The sequence below is a fragment of the Schistocerca americana genome, chromosome 2 (genome assembly GCF_021461395.2).
Source record: "Schistocerca americana isolate TAMUIC-IGC-003095 chromosome 2, iqSchAmer2.1, whole genome shotgun sequence".
Classification (NCBI taxonomy): Eukaryota; Metazoa; Arthropoda; class Insecta; order Orthoptera; family Acrididae; genus Schistocerca; species Schistocerca americana.
The window spans coordinates 980,240,991-980,258,055 of NC_060120.1; the positions used below are offsets into that span (position 1 = coordinate 980,240,991).

The 17,065-nt window shown below is 46.3% G+C and overlaps 1 protein-coding gene across 1 annotated transcript in view; it reads left to right on the forward strand.

The window, feature by feature from the left end:
- The window catches only part of LOC124596454 (carbonic anhydrase 1-like), a 154,559-nt gene that overhangs the window by 100,928 nt on the left and 36,566 nt on the right, over window positions 1-17,065 (forward strand). Inside the window, exon 5 of the mRNA XM_047135587.1 lies at window positions 6,909-7,047. Within this exon, the coding sequence (XP_046991543.1) occupies window positions 6,909-7,047 (139 nt within the window). The remainder of the gene's footprint in view (window positions 1-6,908; window positions 7,048-17,065) is intronic.

Here is a 17,065-nt window from a genome sequence, read left to right on the forward strand (position 1 = left end):
AGCCTGACAATCATGAGTGCCATTTCTTTTCATAGCAGTACCATTATAGTTGTCAACCGTGGCACCCTTACAGCATAGCAGTACGTCGACGATATTCTGGCACACCGTCCTTGGCTTACATTTCAGTAATAGAATGCCCGTCTGCACACAGCGAGATTTTCTAGTGTTTGTCTATGTGCTTGGAAAACCCTACCTTGGCCAGAAAAGTCGCCAAATCTTTCCCAATCGAGAACGTTTGGAGCATCATTGACTTGCTCAATTTGTGAAGTTCTTTCTCATGAGTTAATCAGCCAATTTTTTTTAAAATTATAATCTTTTTTTTTTTTTTTGTCTTTACATGTACATCATACGACGGTTAGCCCAAAAGTTAGGTCTCTATTTATAAGCGCAGAACTCTGTTTGTGTGGGAGTTGGTCACACTGTTATGAAGAGTGCTTCACGCGCTGAGTGTAAACATGCGCACTCCGCGCTGAGGCGCTCAATCTTGGCTTGGCAGCCGTTGAGAATGGAGCTCCCATTGGATGTTACCGCCAAATGCGAATTGCGCGCAGTCATTCGGTTTTTGAACGCAAAGGGCACTGAACCGATTGACATCCATCGCCAATTGACGGAAGTGTACGGTGAGTCGTGCATGGATGTAAAAAATGTTCGTAAGTGGTGTAGAGAGTTTGCAGCTTGTCGGACCGAAATTCACGACGAACAAAGAAGCGGGAGACCGTCAATTTCTGAGGAGACAGTGTTGAAGGTCGAGCAAAGCATGCTTGAAGATCGGCGGATCACTCTGGATGATCTCGGCTCGTTGGTTCATGAGGTTTGGCCGACGAGGTGAAAGAAGAGGTTCATAACTCTCTGAACAGCATGGCGGCGAGCTGGTATGACATGGGCATACAAAAACTGCCACAGCGTCTACAAAACTGCATTATGGTGATTATGTCGAAAAACAGCTAAATGTTCAAGCTGTAAACTGATGTAAACCATTGTAGAAATAAACAGGTCTATGTACTTCTAAAAAAAAATAGGAGACTTTACTTTTAGGATTACCCTCGTATATACCTGTTTCCGTCCCGTTTGGATAATTTCTTCATAGTGCGTCTTTATTCTTTGTCTTAGAGTATATTTACTTACAGGTGTAATAGGTATAAGATTAATTATCACAGAGTGGTATGATGTGAGCTTGAAGTAATAAATAAAGATAATGAAATTTTCATTCTGCCACTGAGTGTGCGTTGATATGAAACTTTTCGGCGGATTGAAACTGATGTCCCAAAGCGGGACTGGAACGTAGAATCTTATCATTTGGCAGAGAAGTGCTCTACCGACTGAGCTACTCAACCATGGCTCACGACCAGCCCTCGCAGTTTTACTTCCGCCAAGATCCTACCTTCCACACTTCACAAAAGTTCTCCTGCGAATCTGGCAAGACTAGCACTCCAGAAAGATGCTTAGACACAGACCGGGGGATGTTTTCCAGAACTAAACTTTCCCTCCACGGCGGAGTGTGCTCTAATACGAAACTTCCTGACAGATTAAAATATGTGGCGGACCGAGAGTCGAAGTCGGGACCTTTGCCTTGAACTTCGGAAGGCAGGAGGTTATGCAGGAGAGACTCGTTGATAGTGATCCCCTGATGTAGCGCGGTACCCTCATGATGTCTCGCCAATTGGTGGTGCTATTTCCCTGTGGAATCTTGTACTATGTCCTGCTTATGCTCCAAGTGAATCTCTGGTGAGGTGATTAGTTGTGGTTCTTTAAAGCTAAAGGAAAAAAATGGATTCTGTGAAGATCTGTAGTAAGGTAAGCTCATTTTAATTGTACCATTAAATGCGATTTACTTGGAGGAAGTATTGTTTGTAGTTAGTATATTGGTTAGCTGCACCTTTAATTTAAGTCATCTCTATGTTTCGACATTTTAAAATGTGTTAGACATCTTGTAGGCATCTTTTTCTAGCCTGAGAGTGTCTGGGACAAGAGAGTCCGCTTTTCTTCAAGGGGACCGCTTTGCTCCAAACATATTCAAACGCATGGCTCGTGTTTTTTCTTACAGATAGCTCTTAAATGCCTAGAAATCGACCTCGCAAGACTTCACAATAATGCTGAAGTAAAAAAAAAAGTTTGTCAGGTCATTAAAGCAATGAGAGGTGGCAAAATATGCTCCAAGAAAGCAAGTAAAATATTTAGTATTCCCAGGATGACATTGCTGAGGCGAGTCAACAACCTAACTCAGGGTGCAGCCTATGACAATAAAGTACTTGGTTCAAAACGACTTGTTTTCACCACTGGACAGGAGAAGGAACTAAAAGAATATATTTTAAATGGGAAGAAAGTTCTTTACAATAGAAATGTCAGAAGCCTTTCTTTTCAACTGGCTGAGAATAACAAAATCAAATATCCTTTCAACAAAGAATCACGTCTTGTTGGAGGAGACTGGGTCTATGGACGCAAGAGTCAGTCACCCAGAACGGACACTGAGATCGCATGAAGCGACATCTATTGCAGCGCCTATAACAGCCATTAACGTGGCATTTGTCCTTTTAACTCTGATGCTTCTGAAGAAACGTATTTTGTTGCCTCTTTGGCTACTGACAGACCTCTTATTCCTGAAGATAGGCCTGTGTTTTCCAACTCAGAAACCCTGAAAATAGAAACCATTTCCATCTACATCCTGTAATAATGCACCACATATTCCAGTGCCAACGTCATTGCAACCTTGTTCGTCTTTTGTGGTTACTCCCGAAGACATCAGCCCGCCACCCAGGTCTGTTCAAGCTCGTTCGCAGAAGAGGAACAGGGGCTCGGCTGCCGTCTTAGCAAGCAGTTGATACAAGCAACAGCTGGCCTAAGAGAAGAATCCGAAAGCAGCAAAAGAAAAGGAAAACTGAAAGAAGACGATTATGCAGAACACGACAAATAGGGCGCGGAGGAACTTATTGCTTCAGATAAGCAAAAGGAGATCAACACAAAGAGGCGTTTTTTCCCTTCGGGGGAATACAAGCAGCGAGGATGAAAATGAAGGGGGTGACAGTGAAAACTCATGCAACCATTATTGCGTTTCCCTGATAAGCTATTGTGTGAAAATGTTACATTTAATTTCAACAAGTTATTGTCTGCCCCTGGTAGCTGAGTGGTCAGAACGACGGAATGTCATACCTAACGGCCCGGGTTCGATTCCCGGCTGGGTCGGCGATTTTCTCCGCTCAGGAACTGGGTGTTGTGTTGTCCTTATCTTCGTCATTTCTTCCCCATCGACACGCAAGTCGCCGAGGTGGCGTCAACTCGAAAGACTCCCACCCGGCGAAAGGTCTACCCGACGCGAGGCCCTCGCCACACAACATTTTCAATAAGTTATTTTCAAATTTGAATGTGACAATGCTTTAATTTCATTTAGTAAATTCTAATAGATATATATAGTCTATACTTGTATTAAAATTAATTACTACATTGAATTATGGTTTCCTTTAAGTGCATAAGCGATTATTTAATATTGTTTGTATTTTTTTCAGCAAGGGATAACATTACCCAGTTTTATGGGGCAAAGTGGTCAGTGTGCAGACATTCAAATTATTACAAAATTGTTAAGGCTTTCGTGGCCACTTGTTGACAAACTGCCCGTTGGCTTCTGTCTCGGGTTCTTCGGCCGACGTTCATCTAATGATTTTTCTGACATTTCGCCAGCACGAGTGGCTGGCATTGTCAAAGCTTCACCCTCCATTGCCGGTGGTGAACTGGAGCCGAGCTCGCGGCCGCTGACTATATGTACCTGGCGCGCCAACGTCCGAGGGCTTCTCCGCGGTCATTTCCGGTGTGGTTCTCCTCTTGCTACCTGCGACGGTCCTTCGCTGCAGTACGGGAAGCCAGGATCCGTTTACCTTAAGGCTTTCCTCTTTCTTGTTCAAACTGTTCGCGTGTTTTTGTATTTCTACAGCTTCTCTGAACAAGCGCGTGTGATAGTGCTTCTCTACAGCCAGAACTTCCGTGTCGGCGAATTTTATTATGTGGTCGGCCTCATTCAGTGCGTGCTCTGCCACGGCCGATTTCTCCATCTGCCCCAACTTGCAATGTCGCTTATGCTCTTTGATCCTGGTGTTAATGGATCGTCCAGTCATTCCGACATAAACTTTTCCGCATGTGCATGGTATACGGTATATTCCCGACATTGCAAGTGGGTCTCTTTTCTCCTTCGCCGATCTAAGACACTCTTTGATCTTCCTTGTCGGTTTGAAAATCGTCTTTACGCCATGTTTGCGCAACATACGTTGGGGCAGGTGGAGAAATCGGCCGTGGCAGAGCACGCACTGAATGAGACCGACCACATAATAAAATTCTCGCTGTAGAGAAGCACTATCAAATGCGCTTGTTCAGAGAAGCTGTAGAAATACAAAGCCTTAGGTAAACGGATCCTGGCTTCCCGTACTGCAGCGAACGACCGTCGCAGGTAGCAAGAGGAGAACCGCACCGGAAATGACCGCGGAGAAGCCCTCCGACGTTGGCGCGCCAGGTACATATAGTCTGCGGCCGCGAGCTCGGCTCCAGTTCACCACCGGCAATGGAGGGTGAAGCTTTGACAATGCCAGCCACTCGTGCTGGCGAAACGTCAGAAAAATCATTAGATGAACGTCGGCCGAAGAACCCGAGACAGAAGCCAACGGGCAGTTTGTCGTTAAAATTATTGTTTTTAACACGAACGTGTGTAACTTTATAAAACTGGTAAACAATGATTTGAACATCTATGAACATCAACAAAAGCAAAACGAGGATAATGGAATGTAGTCGAATTAAGTCGGGTGATGTTGAGGCAATGAGATTAGGAAATGAGACAGTTAAAGTAGCAGATGAGTTTTGCTATTTGGGCAGCAAAGTAAGTGATGATAGCCGAAGTACAGAGGATATAAAATGTAGACTGGCGATGGCAAGGGAAGCGTTTCTGAAGAAGAGACATTTAACATCGAGTACAGATTTAAGTGTCAGGAAGTCTTTTCTGAAAGCATTTGTTTGGAGTGATAAATGAAAGAAGGACGATTAAACAGTTTAGACGAGAAGAGAATAGAAGCTATTGAAATGTGGTGCTACAGAAGACTGCTGAAGATTAGATGGATAGATGGCACGACTAGAAGAAGGGATCCGTTGGTAGGACACGTTCTGAGGCATCAACGGATCACCAGTTTAGTATTGGTGAGTAAAAATCTTAGAGTGAGACTGAGAGATGAGTAGAGACCAAGAGATGAATGCACTAAGCGGATTTAGAAGGACGTAGGTTGTGGTAGTCATTCGAGAAGAAACGGCTTGCACAGGGTAGAGTAGCAAGGAGAGTTGCATCAAACGAGTCTTTGGTTTGAATACCACAGCATCAAACAACAACAATAGTTCACTGATGAAGTTAGAGAGAATGTCTCTGAACGATGTGTCCATTGTCGTACTTTATTCCTTAAGGTGACCACATTGCGCCGGTCTCCCCTACTGGCGGGTGAAGCAATGAGGGCGGGTTGTAAGTCGTTATTGAGTAGCTCAGTTGGTAGAGCACTTGCCTGCAAAAGGCAAGGTCAGAGTCAAAAGTCTTTGATGTTGCTGAGCAACAGTCATACAATAATTTTTTAATGAACATACCACTATTTAACTGTATTGTTGTTTATTTAATTCCGACCCAGGTTTCGCCCATATATACCATTTTCGAGCCATTGAGTTTATGTCATTAACATATATTACAGAACATCAAGCTCACAATGGCCCATAAGAAAAATGTTGTTTCCCCACGAAATGCGAGATGTAAAGTCACCGCCCGCATCTCGTGGTCGTGCGGTAGCGTTCTCGCTTCCCACGCCCGGGTTCCCGGGTTCGATTCCCGGCGGGGTCAGGGATTTTCTCTGCCTCGTGATGGCTGGGTGTTGTGTGCTGTCCTTAGGTTAGTTAGGTTTAAGTAGTTCTAAGTTCTAGGGGACTGATGACCGTAGCAGTTAAGCCCCATAGTGCTCAGAGCCATTTTTTTTGTAAAGTCACCGTCTTGTAAAGAGATCACTAAATAATAGTGGGAGCACTCTGTCTTCAGGCCACGAGTCGCCTACCGAGACCATCCGACCGGCGTGTCATCCTCAGTGGAGCATGCGGATAAGAGGGGCGTGGGGTCAGCACGCCGCTCTCTCGGTCGTAAGATGGTATTCTTGACCGAAGCCGCTACCATTCGGTCGAGTAGCTCCTCAATTGGGATCACGAGGCTGAGTGCACCCCGAAAAATGGCAACAGCGCATGGCGGCCTGGGTCGTCACCCATCTGTGTGCCGACCACGCCCGACAGTGCTTAACTTGAGTGATCTCACGGGAACAGGTGTAACCACTGCGGCAAGGCCGTTGCCAATAGTCAAAGCACGTCATATTTAGTAAAAGCTGGTTTACTTTGGTATAAAAAATATGAACATATGTCCTCGGGTCGTAATGATAGTGAAATCAAGGAGAAATATCAGTGTAAAACTTTTTTACTAAATGTGACCAGCTCCGATTATATTTACTGATCTTTTTGCAAGATGGTGGCTTTACGTCTGGCATTATCTGGGGGGCCAATATTTTTCTTAATTTATGCCAAATTTTGAGCTTGATATCCTGCAATATTTGTTAAAGACGTAAAGTCAATCACTTGAAAATGGCATAAAAGGCTGAAACCTCGGTCGTAATTAAATAACGAACAGTACAATCAGAGGCAAAAGTTTTAGCCTCGGTACAGCACACAGTTTTAATCTGCTAGGAAGTTTCAATAAATATACATTGCGTTATTTGTTAACTACTGTTTTACTGTGTCTGATGCCAGGCAATAACCTCACAAGTGTCACAAGATATTAACATCCGTTTGAAAGATTATCTCTTCTATAGATGGTTATAAACTCCCCGACACTGACCTCGGTGTGTTCTGTCTTGTGTCCACAGTGAAGGTGCAACTTATTGGCGGCGAGAAGCTCTATCTGGAGGGTGGAAGACTGCAGGATCGCTACTACCTGGATCACCTCAGCTTCACCTGGGGTGCAACCAACGACGAGGGTAGCGAACATGCCTATGGCTATGGGAGGTGGGTAAAGTTTCCGCTCCCGCCGCCGGTACGGTAGCTCAGTGTGTTCGGTCGGAGGGTTAGCTACCCTCTGTAATAAAAAAGAAACTGAGTGAACGGATCAACAAAGAACTTAAACGGGTGTCATCGGACGTCCGCCCCGAACAAATTCAACGAACAATAGAGAACAAAATGAGATAAAAAACCCTACTGGTCAAGTACAGTAGGCAGCTGAGAGGAGTGGAGCGCGGAGAGGGCAACTGGCTCTTCTACTTGCTGCCCTGCTCCCAGCGGCTGCCAATCGTCTTTGATACTGGCCGTTCTAAAAACATTGTCTTGCCAGTAGAATTCATTTTCAACGCCTTCTGTGCTCTATTGTTCGCCGTTTGCGGTCTCCAGTTTCAGTTATTTGAGGTGTACACAAATAAATCAGGCAAGTTACAGTGAAACCTGCATACGGGCGATGCATCTGCGTGGTAAGCAAGAAACGGGCGAAAAAACTGTTGTGAATTGGCAGGAGCCAATTCACGGGGTTTGGAGGAAGCCGAAAGGCACGCGTTTAAGCTCACGCAGGCTGGCGTGAGGTCTGGAACAGTTATAGGAGTTGAGTCTAGTAAAAAAGGAGGTAACTAGTAGAATACTTAACTTTAATCCACAATTGGTGAAAATCTCTCTTGACTGTACATGCTTCACAAGATAAATATCAAATGCTATGGCGCCTTGCTAGGTCGTAGCAAATGACGTAGCTGAAGGCTATGCTAACTATCGTCTCGGCAAATGAGAGCGTAGTTGTCAGTGCAGCATCGCTAGCAAAGTCGTCTGTACAACTGGAGCGAGTGCTAGGAAGTCTCTCTAGACCTGCCGTGTGGCGGCGCTCGGTCTGCAATCACTGACAGTGGCGACACGCAGGTCCGACGTATGCTAGCGGACCGCGGCCGATTTAAACGCTACCACCTAGAAAGTGTGGTGTCTGGCGGTGACACCACATTCCTCCCCCGCAAATCGGCGTACGGTTGTGTTTTAAGGCTTCCGCCCGCCGTGGGGAGGACCCCATGTCGACGTATGCGACGAGGTGTGGAGCCTAACAACAGGCGAGGCTGTGCCACCCGCACCCTGCCATTCGGCCCGAGGGGATCTAGGAAACGCCTGAAAACCTAGTCCAGGGTGCACGCAAACATCCGGTGTATGCGCCCGTAAAGAGACAGGAGGGACCGAAGGGTCGACCTCCATCGCGTCGGCGTACCCGACGGGCGAAGACGCCATCTGGTCCGGAGCGGGCAAGAGTTCCATGTCGGAGGACAGCTGGTCACGGGAAGCGATCGGCGGCGCGTGACCCAGGGAGGCGCTTGGCGGTTGCAGCGAAGGGTCCACTGCGGGCGTCGCCGGCGGGAGAACAGGCGGCGGCGGTGGCGCGTCGCCATGGGGCAAAATGGAAGACAGCGTCGGTAACACCTGGGGATGCGGCGAGCCAGTAGATGGGTCCCAAGGGCGTTGACCGGACGGTACCGTCGCTGAAAGCAGACGGGGAGCGGCAGAACCCGTGCGACGACAGAGGCGCAGCTGATCGAGATGCCGACGCACCTCACCAGAGGCCCCCAAAACCAGATACATAGCGCGGCCGAGGCAGCGAACAATGCGCCCTGCGAGCCAACGCCGTGAACCTCGATAGTTGCGATAGTATACAACGTCGCCTGGGGCAAAAGCAGGTGTCTGCCGCTGCACAGGACCCTGATGCGGCGGATGCAGCAAAGACATCAAGGTTCGATGAGGACGACCGTGGAGCAACTCAGCCGGTGAGCGACCACCTCGGGGCTGAGAGCGATACGAAGACAAAAAGAGCAATAACGCGTCCTCCCGAGAGTGCGACTCTTTCAACTTCAACATCTGTGACTTGAAAGTCCGTACCAATCGTTCAGCGGCACCGTTTAACTGCGGCGAAAACGGCGCGGACGTGAGATGTTGAATACCATTGGCCCTGCAGAATGACTGAAATTCTGCGGACATGAATTGTGGGCCATTGTCGGAAACAATAGTCTGTGGAAGACCTTCAATAGAAAAGATAGCGGATAACGCTTGGATGGTGGCAGATGACGTCGTGGCAGACATTCTGACAACAAAAGGAAAATTACTGAATGAATCTACGACAACCAACCATCGAGCATTCCAGAATGGACCAGCAAAATCGATGTGTAAGCATTGCCAAGGGGAAGTGGCTTTCGACCATGCAAAGAATTTCCGCGGTGGTGCAAGAAGAGCACATATTCGTAATCGCAGCATCGATTCCGAACCAAGTACAGTGCTGACGAGCAAGTTGTTTCGTTCGCACTATACCCCAATGTCTTTGGTGGAGAAGCCGTAAGACAGAGGACTGTAACGAACGTGGGACCACGACCCTGGACTGATCATTATCAGAACGCAACAGCAAAACACCACGTCGAACAAAAAGTCTCTCCTTGTGAGCAAAAAATCGGCGAACCAACGGATCCTCGATCCATGACTTGGACAAGGGCCCTTGCGTAGCAACAAAACGCAAAACGGGAGCAAGGACAGGGTCAGCAGCAGTGGCTGTAGCCACACGACGAAAATCAATCGGAAACGATTCGACCACGTCATCGGTTTCCGCATCAATGAACATGCAAGCAAGTTCGGAGGAATCGAATGCTCTATCCTCAGCAACAGGCAAATGGGACAACGCATCGGCGTTTCCGTGCTTAGCAGTGGACCGATACAAGATATCGTAGCGGTACTGCGAGAGGAAAAGAGACCAGCGAATGAATTTCTGCGCTGTACGTGGTGGTACAGGCTTGTGCGGATGAAAAAGCGATGTAAAAGGTTTGTGGTCTGTGATGATGGTAAAGTGACGACCATACAAGAAATCATGAAACTTAGTAACACCAAATACGAGAGCCAAAGCTTCTTTCTCTATCTGTGAATATTGTCTTTGCGCAGACGAGAGCAATTTGGACGCAAAGGCAATAGGGCGATCATGCGATCCATCTTTGTGCGCAAGCACAGCACCGATCCCGAAATCCGATGCATCTACCATCAACAAAAGGGGTTTCTGGGGATCGAATGGCGTAAGGCAAGTAGTGGAAAGCAACGCCGATTTCAACTGGCGAAAGGCGCGTTCGCATTCCGTCGTCCAGACGAACGGAACACCTTTACGGCGTAAGCAATGAAGCGGAGCTGAAATGGAAGAGGCGTGGCGCACATATCTCTTATAGTAATTGATTTTTCCCAGCACACTCTGTAGCTGCTTCAAATTCTGCGGCGAAGGCAAGTCTTGAATGGCACGGAGGTGCTCGGGACTGGGATGTATGCCTTGGGCATTGATTACACGTCCCAGATAGGGTAAGTCACGAGCAAAAAACACACATTTGTCCTTCCGCAAGCGAAGACCATTTTGTCGCAAGACCTGAAATAATGTTCTGAGATTGGCTAAATGTTCTTCTTCCGTCTTTCCGGAGATCACAATATCGTCCAGATAGTTTGCTGCAGTAGGGACCGACGCACAAACAGTTTGCAGATATTGCTGAAACAAAGCAGGGGCGGATGCACACCCGAATGGCAGTCTTTTGAATCGATACAAACCAAGATGCGTGTTAACCACCAAGACGCGCTGGGATTCGTCGTCCACCGGTATTTGCAAGTACGCATCTGCTAGGTCCAACTTCGAAAAATATTTACACGGGCACAGTTTGTCAAAAAGATCTTCCGGGCGGGGTAAAGGATAAGTTGCAATCACTAGTTGTGGATTCACTGTTGCCTTGAAGTCCACGCAAAATCTCAATTGTCCGGAAGGTTTTGGCAAAATTACTAAGGGTGATGCCCAGAGAGAAGCCTGCACACGTTCAACCACACCTTGTGATTCCAAATCGTGTAATGTTCTTGCAACCTCGTCACGCAATGCGTGGGGAACATTGCGCGCTCTGAAAAATTTCGGTTGCGCGTTTACTTTCAGTTCCAAATGTGCTTTATAGTTCTTAGCGCAACCAAGGCCCGGTGCAAAAAGTCTGCAAACTCGTCAAAAAGACGAGAAACACTGTCTGAAGGCACAGTCTGGTTCACTGAGAGGACCTGATTTACTATAGACAAGTTAAACAACTAAAATAAATCTAAACCAAACAAGTTCACTGCAGAAGAAGAACGAAGTACGTAAAATGACACAAGTTTTGTTTGTCCCTTGTATGTTGCAAGAAGGCTGCACTGTCCTAACACAGGGATAGCTTGTCCTGAATAACTATTTAACTTAACATTTGCGGCATGCAACGGAGGTGTGCTCAGTTGTTTGTACGTGTCGTTATTGATCAATGAAACTGCAGCTCCGGTATCGAGCTGGAACGGGATCACGTTGCCATTAATGTCCAAGTCTACAAAAAGTTTATTGTCCTGCTGACAACAAGAGCGACTGTCTCGTGCAACGTGAACTGACACTGGTACAGAATCACTTGCGACTTGATGGGATTTTCGTCGACGTCGACACACACTAGTTGTGGGACAAACACTGTCACTGTTAGAGAGAGTGGCACTGGGCGGAGTGGATTGAACTACATGAATTTCTATGGGTGGAGGTTCACGAGACTGAGTATTCTTGGTTCGATTCCGATTCCAGCGTGAAGCAAAGGGCCTGGAATGGTTGTGAGTGTCCGATCTAAGCTTTTTCTGGCAAACACTCTGAACATGTCCTTTTTTATTACAGAAAAAGCAAATAGCTTGGCGTGACGGGCAATTCTCACGCGAATGTCTAGTAGCACACCGCGGGTATGATTTTAGCACTTCATTTGCTTGCTTGCGCGGCACACGTAGCGGAGAGCTTGGCGGCAGCTGCGCGGATGGGCGCGAGGGCTGTTTACTGTTCCGTGCAGCGCGCCCGCCGGGCCGGTTAACGTGACACACGGCTGGCGAAGGTGCAAATGATTCCTGAGCAAAGTCAAGTGTGTCTTGCCTATCCAATATGTCCATCACTTGTTGAAGGGAGGGATTGACTAGTTTCTAAATCTGTTCCCTTATACGAACATCAGAAACGTTCTGTGCAATGGCATCACATACCATAGTATCTGAATAAGGGAGTCCACATTCACAATCAAAAGCACAATCCCTAGTAAGGCCTTGCAAAGTTGCAACCCACTCCCGATTAGTTTGACCGGCCGTACGTTTTGTACGAAAGAAGGTATACTTTCTTGCAACTACATTGACTGATTCTTTGAAAAATGCATCTAATGCAGACAAAATTTCGTTGTAGGACTGAGTTGATACGTCGTGTCGGGGAAATAATTTCACTATCACTCGGCAGGTGGATACACCTACACAAGAAAGCAAAAAAGGCTGCTGCTCAATACCTTGAATTCTGTAGGCGGCGAGATGGAATCCAAATTGGCGTGACCACTACATCCAGCTTTCCAGTGCCGCATCAAAAGGACGAAAAGGTGGTGCAACAGCGTGTTGTGGCTGCGGTAGCGGTGGAGCGGTGGCGGCCGCATCGTTTTGCATCGCACGTTGACCCTGGATGAGCTGTCCAAGGGCATCCAATAAGGCCTGCGTATGCTGATTCTGCAAGCGCTAAAATTCGGACAGTACATCTGGAGATTGTGGCGAAGCCATGACACAAGTAATTTAAGCAAGTATAAAGAAGAAGACCGTTTTCACACTCGTCGCCATTTGTTGTGAATTGGCGGGAGCCAATTCACGGGGTTTGGAGGAAGTGGAAAGGCACGCGTTTAAGCTCACACAGGCTGGCGTGAGGCCTGGAACAGTTATAGGAGTTGAGTCTAGCAAAAAAGGAGGTAACTGGTAGAATACTTAACTTTAATCCACAATTGGTGAACATCTCTCTTGACTGTACATGCTTCACACGATAAATATCAAATGCTATGGCGCCTTGCTAGGTCGTAGCAAATGATGTAGCTGAAGGCTATGCTAACTATCGTCTCGGCAAATGAGAGCGTAGTTGTCAGTGTAGCATCGCTAGCAAAGTCGTCTGTACAACTGGAGCGAGTGCCAGGAAGTCTCTCTAGACCTGCCGTGTGGCGGCGCTCGGTCTGCAATCACTGACAGTGGTGACACGCTGGTCCGACGTATACTAGCGGACCGCGGCCGATTTAAACGCTACCACCTAGCAAGTGTGGTGTCTGGCGGTGACACCACAAAAACACTATCACTGTTGAGGTTTTAACTTAACTAAACGAAGCGTATATCACGTTTAGCTAACTCATTTCAGTAGTAGCATGCACAATACTTGTATTAGAAGTCGTTCTTGTTTAAACAATATACACCACTGGCCATTAAAATCGCTACACCAAGAAGAAATGGGTACCCATTGGACAAATATATTATACTAGAACTGACATGTGATTACATTTTCACGCAGTTTGCGTGTATAGATCCTGAGGAATCAGTACCCAGAACAACCACCTCTGGCCGTAATAACGGCCTTGATACGCCTGGGCATTGAGTCAAACAGAGCTTGGATGGCGTGTACAGGTACAGCTGCCCATGCAGCTTCAACACGATACCACAGTTCATCAAAAGTAGTGATTGGCGTATTGTGACGAGCCAGTTGCTTGGCCACCATTGACCAGACGTTTTCAATTGGTGAGAGATCTGGAGAATGTACTGACCAGGGCAGCAGTCGAACATTTTCTGTATCCAGAAAGGCCCGTACAGGACCTGTAACATGCGATCGTGCATTATCCTGCTGAAATGCAGGGTTTTGCAGGGCTCGAATGAAGGGTAGACCCACGGGTCGTAACACATCTGAAATGTAATGTCCACTGTTCAAATTGAAGTCAATGCGAACAAGAGGTGACCAAGAGGTGTTACCAATGGCGGCACCCCATACCATCACGACGGGTGATACGCCAGTATGCCGATGACAAATACGCGCTTCCAATGTGCGTTCACCGCGATGTCGCTAAACACGGACGCGACCATCATGATGCTGTAAAGAGAACCTGGATTCATACAAAAAAATGACGTTCTGCCATTCGTGAACCCAGGTTCGTCGTTGAGTACACCATCGCAGGCGCTCCTGTTTGTGATACAGCGTCAAGGGTAACCGCAGCCATGGTCTCCGAGCTGATAGTCCGTGCTGCTGCAAACGTCCTCGACCTGTTCGTGCAAATGGTTGTTGTCTTGCAAACGTCCCCATCTGTTGACTCCGGGATCGAGACGTGGCTGAACGATCCGTTACAACCATGCGGATAAGATGCCTGTCAACTCGACTGCGGGTGATACGAGGCCGTTGGGATCCAGCACGGCGTTCCGTATTACCCTCTTGAACCCACCGATTCCCTCTGCTAACAGTCATTGGATCTCGACCAACGCGAGCAGCAATGTCGCGATACGATAAACCGCAATCGCGATAGGCTACAATCTGCCCTTTATCAAAGTCGGAAACGTGATGGTACGCGTTTCTCCTCCTTACACGACGCATCACAACAACGTTTCACCAGGCAACGCCGGTCAATTGGTTGGAAACTTTCCTCATGTCAACACGTTGTAGGTGTCGCCACCGGCGGCAACCTTGTGTGAATGCTCTGAAAAGCTAATCATTCGCATATCACAGCATCTTCTTCCTGTCGGTTAAATTTTGCGTCTGTAGCAAGTCATCTTCGTGGTGTAGTAATTTTAATGGCCAGTAGTGTATTTACGCGTATGTCGTTCCAACCCCTGCACGTCATCCACAGTTACAATGTTGACATAACTAAATAAAGAAAATGTTTTTATTTAGGCTTGTACTTTTCTGTCTTGAGTACATCACAGTAGTCGCTGTTACTCCTCTGTGGCTACTGGATCCCCTCTTGGGCGTTCTTCTCTGTTGCTGACAGTGCCACCGAAAGAAGTTCAAGTGCGCCGATGATACGTGAGCGCGCCTACAGACTGGAGAGCCATTTTTCTGCTTCAGACTTCGATTGATCTGTAGTTTCAAAAATACACCGCTTACTTCATGCTCTTTTTCAGTGTTTGGCAGACATGTTTGCACCGCTTGCTGAAGTTCCATGAGAAGTACTGAACTGTACGTATCGAATGTTGTGAAAATTCAGTTATAATACGATAGTCTCTAACAATTTCTCGACTATTTAATTAGCTGCTTCTTCATTGCATCGTCTGAAATTACAAGCGGAAGTTCATTTATATATTCCAGATGACTCACTTATGACACACAATGTCTGTCCAGCCGACTTTTTTATTTTGAGTCCTTGTCTTCTGACTGGTTTGACGCGGCCGGCCATGAATTCCTATCTTGTGCCAACCTCTTCATCTCCAAGCCGCACTTGCACCCTTTGTCCTCAAATATTCTTCGCTGTGTTCAAATCTCTGTCTTCCTCTACAGCTCCCTCCAGATCTATGGACATTATTCCCTGGTGCTTTAACATATGCCCTATCATCTTGTACCTTGTTATTGTCAATTTTTCCCCATACGTTCTTTCTTTCCCAGATTCTGCGGAGAACCTCTCCAACCCTTATCTTATCCGTGCACCTGACTTTCTACCTTCTTTTGTAGCACCACATCTCAAAATCTTCGATTTTCTTCTGTTCCGTTTTTCCCACTGTCCATGTTTCACAATCATAAAATGCTCTGCTCCAAACGTACATTCTCTAAAATTTCTTCCTCAAATAACGGCCTAGTAGACATGTCTAGGCTATCCGTCGTTGGTTATTTTACTGCCTTAGTAGTAGAATTCCTTGACTTAATCTACGTCGTGACAATCAATCCTGATGTTAAGTTTCTCACTGTGCTCATTTCGACTACTTCTCAGTACTTTTGTTTTTCTTCGATTTACTCTCATTCCATATTCTGTACTACTTAGGTTGTTAATTCGATTTTTCTTCATTTTCACTCAGGATGGCAATATCATCAGCGAATCGCACCACTGATATCCTTTCATCTTGAATTTTAATTCCTCTCTTAAGCCTTTCTTTTATTCCCATCATTGCTTCTTCGATGTACAGATTGAACGGTAGGGGAGAAGGACTACATCCCTGTCTTACCGCCTTTATAATCCGAGCACTTCGTTCTTGGTCGTCGACTCTTATTTTTATCTCTTGGCTCCTGTACATGTTTTGTAGAACCTGTCTCTATCTATAGCTTAGCCTTATTTTTCTCAGAATTTCGAACATATTGCAACATTTTACATTGTCGAATGTTTTTTCCAGATCGACAAATACTATGAACAATTTACATAAAATCACTAAGCCTCGCGGGATTAGCCGAGCGGTCTTGGGGGCTGCAGTCATGGACTGTGCGGCTGATCCCGGCGGAGGTTCGAGTCCTCCCTCGAGTACGGGTGTGTGTGTTTGTCCTTAGGATAATTTAGGTTGTGTGTAAGCTTAGGGACTGATGACCTTAGCAGTTAAGTGCCATAAGATTTCACACACATTTCAACATAAAATCACTTATCTTGGCCCAAAAAGGGGGCCAGTGTTCAGGAACACACATTTTCAATAAATTGCTAACAACCATTAAGTACTTAATTTCAGATGAAGCACGGTTTAAACAGAATTTGAAAGACTTTTGGATAGGCAATTCCATCTACGCTATAGACGAATGTCTTAACATAAACTGTTAGCCCAGCGTAAGTAAAATTGTCTGTTAGATTTAAGTTTTGACAGCAGTTGCTCACATTGGGTATTTTGTGTATGATAAACTTATTAAAAGTGCATTCTGACAGTGTATCAATTCTGTAAATATTGGCAGTAACAGTTTACTGTAATATATTCACCTATTTTGACAACCTTTTGACAAATGATCAGGGTAGTGAGTATTATATTCAAATGTTTTATGTTTTTTATATGTTATACGAGGGCTATTCGGAAAGTGAGGAACGATCGGTTGCGAAATGGAAACTGCTGTGAAAATCCGACGAGGCTTTTCACAGATGTTTTGGGCAGTGCCTTTAGTATGCCCATCGATCGCATCAAGACGCTCTTTTCAGTTGTGAGCGCTCTGAGAGCGAGTTAAGATGCCTAGAACAACAATGACTTCCACCAAGTAGGAGGACCCGCTGAGACGCTCCGCCTTAATGAGTGTAGCCCACCT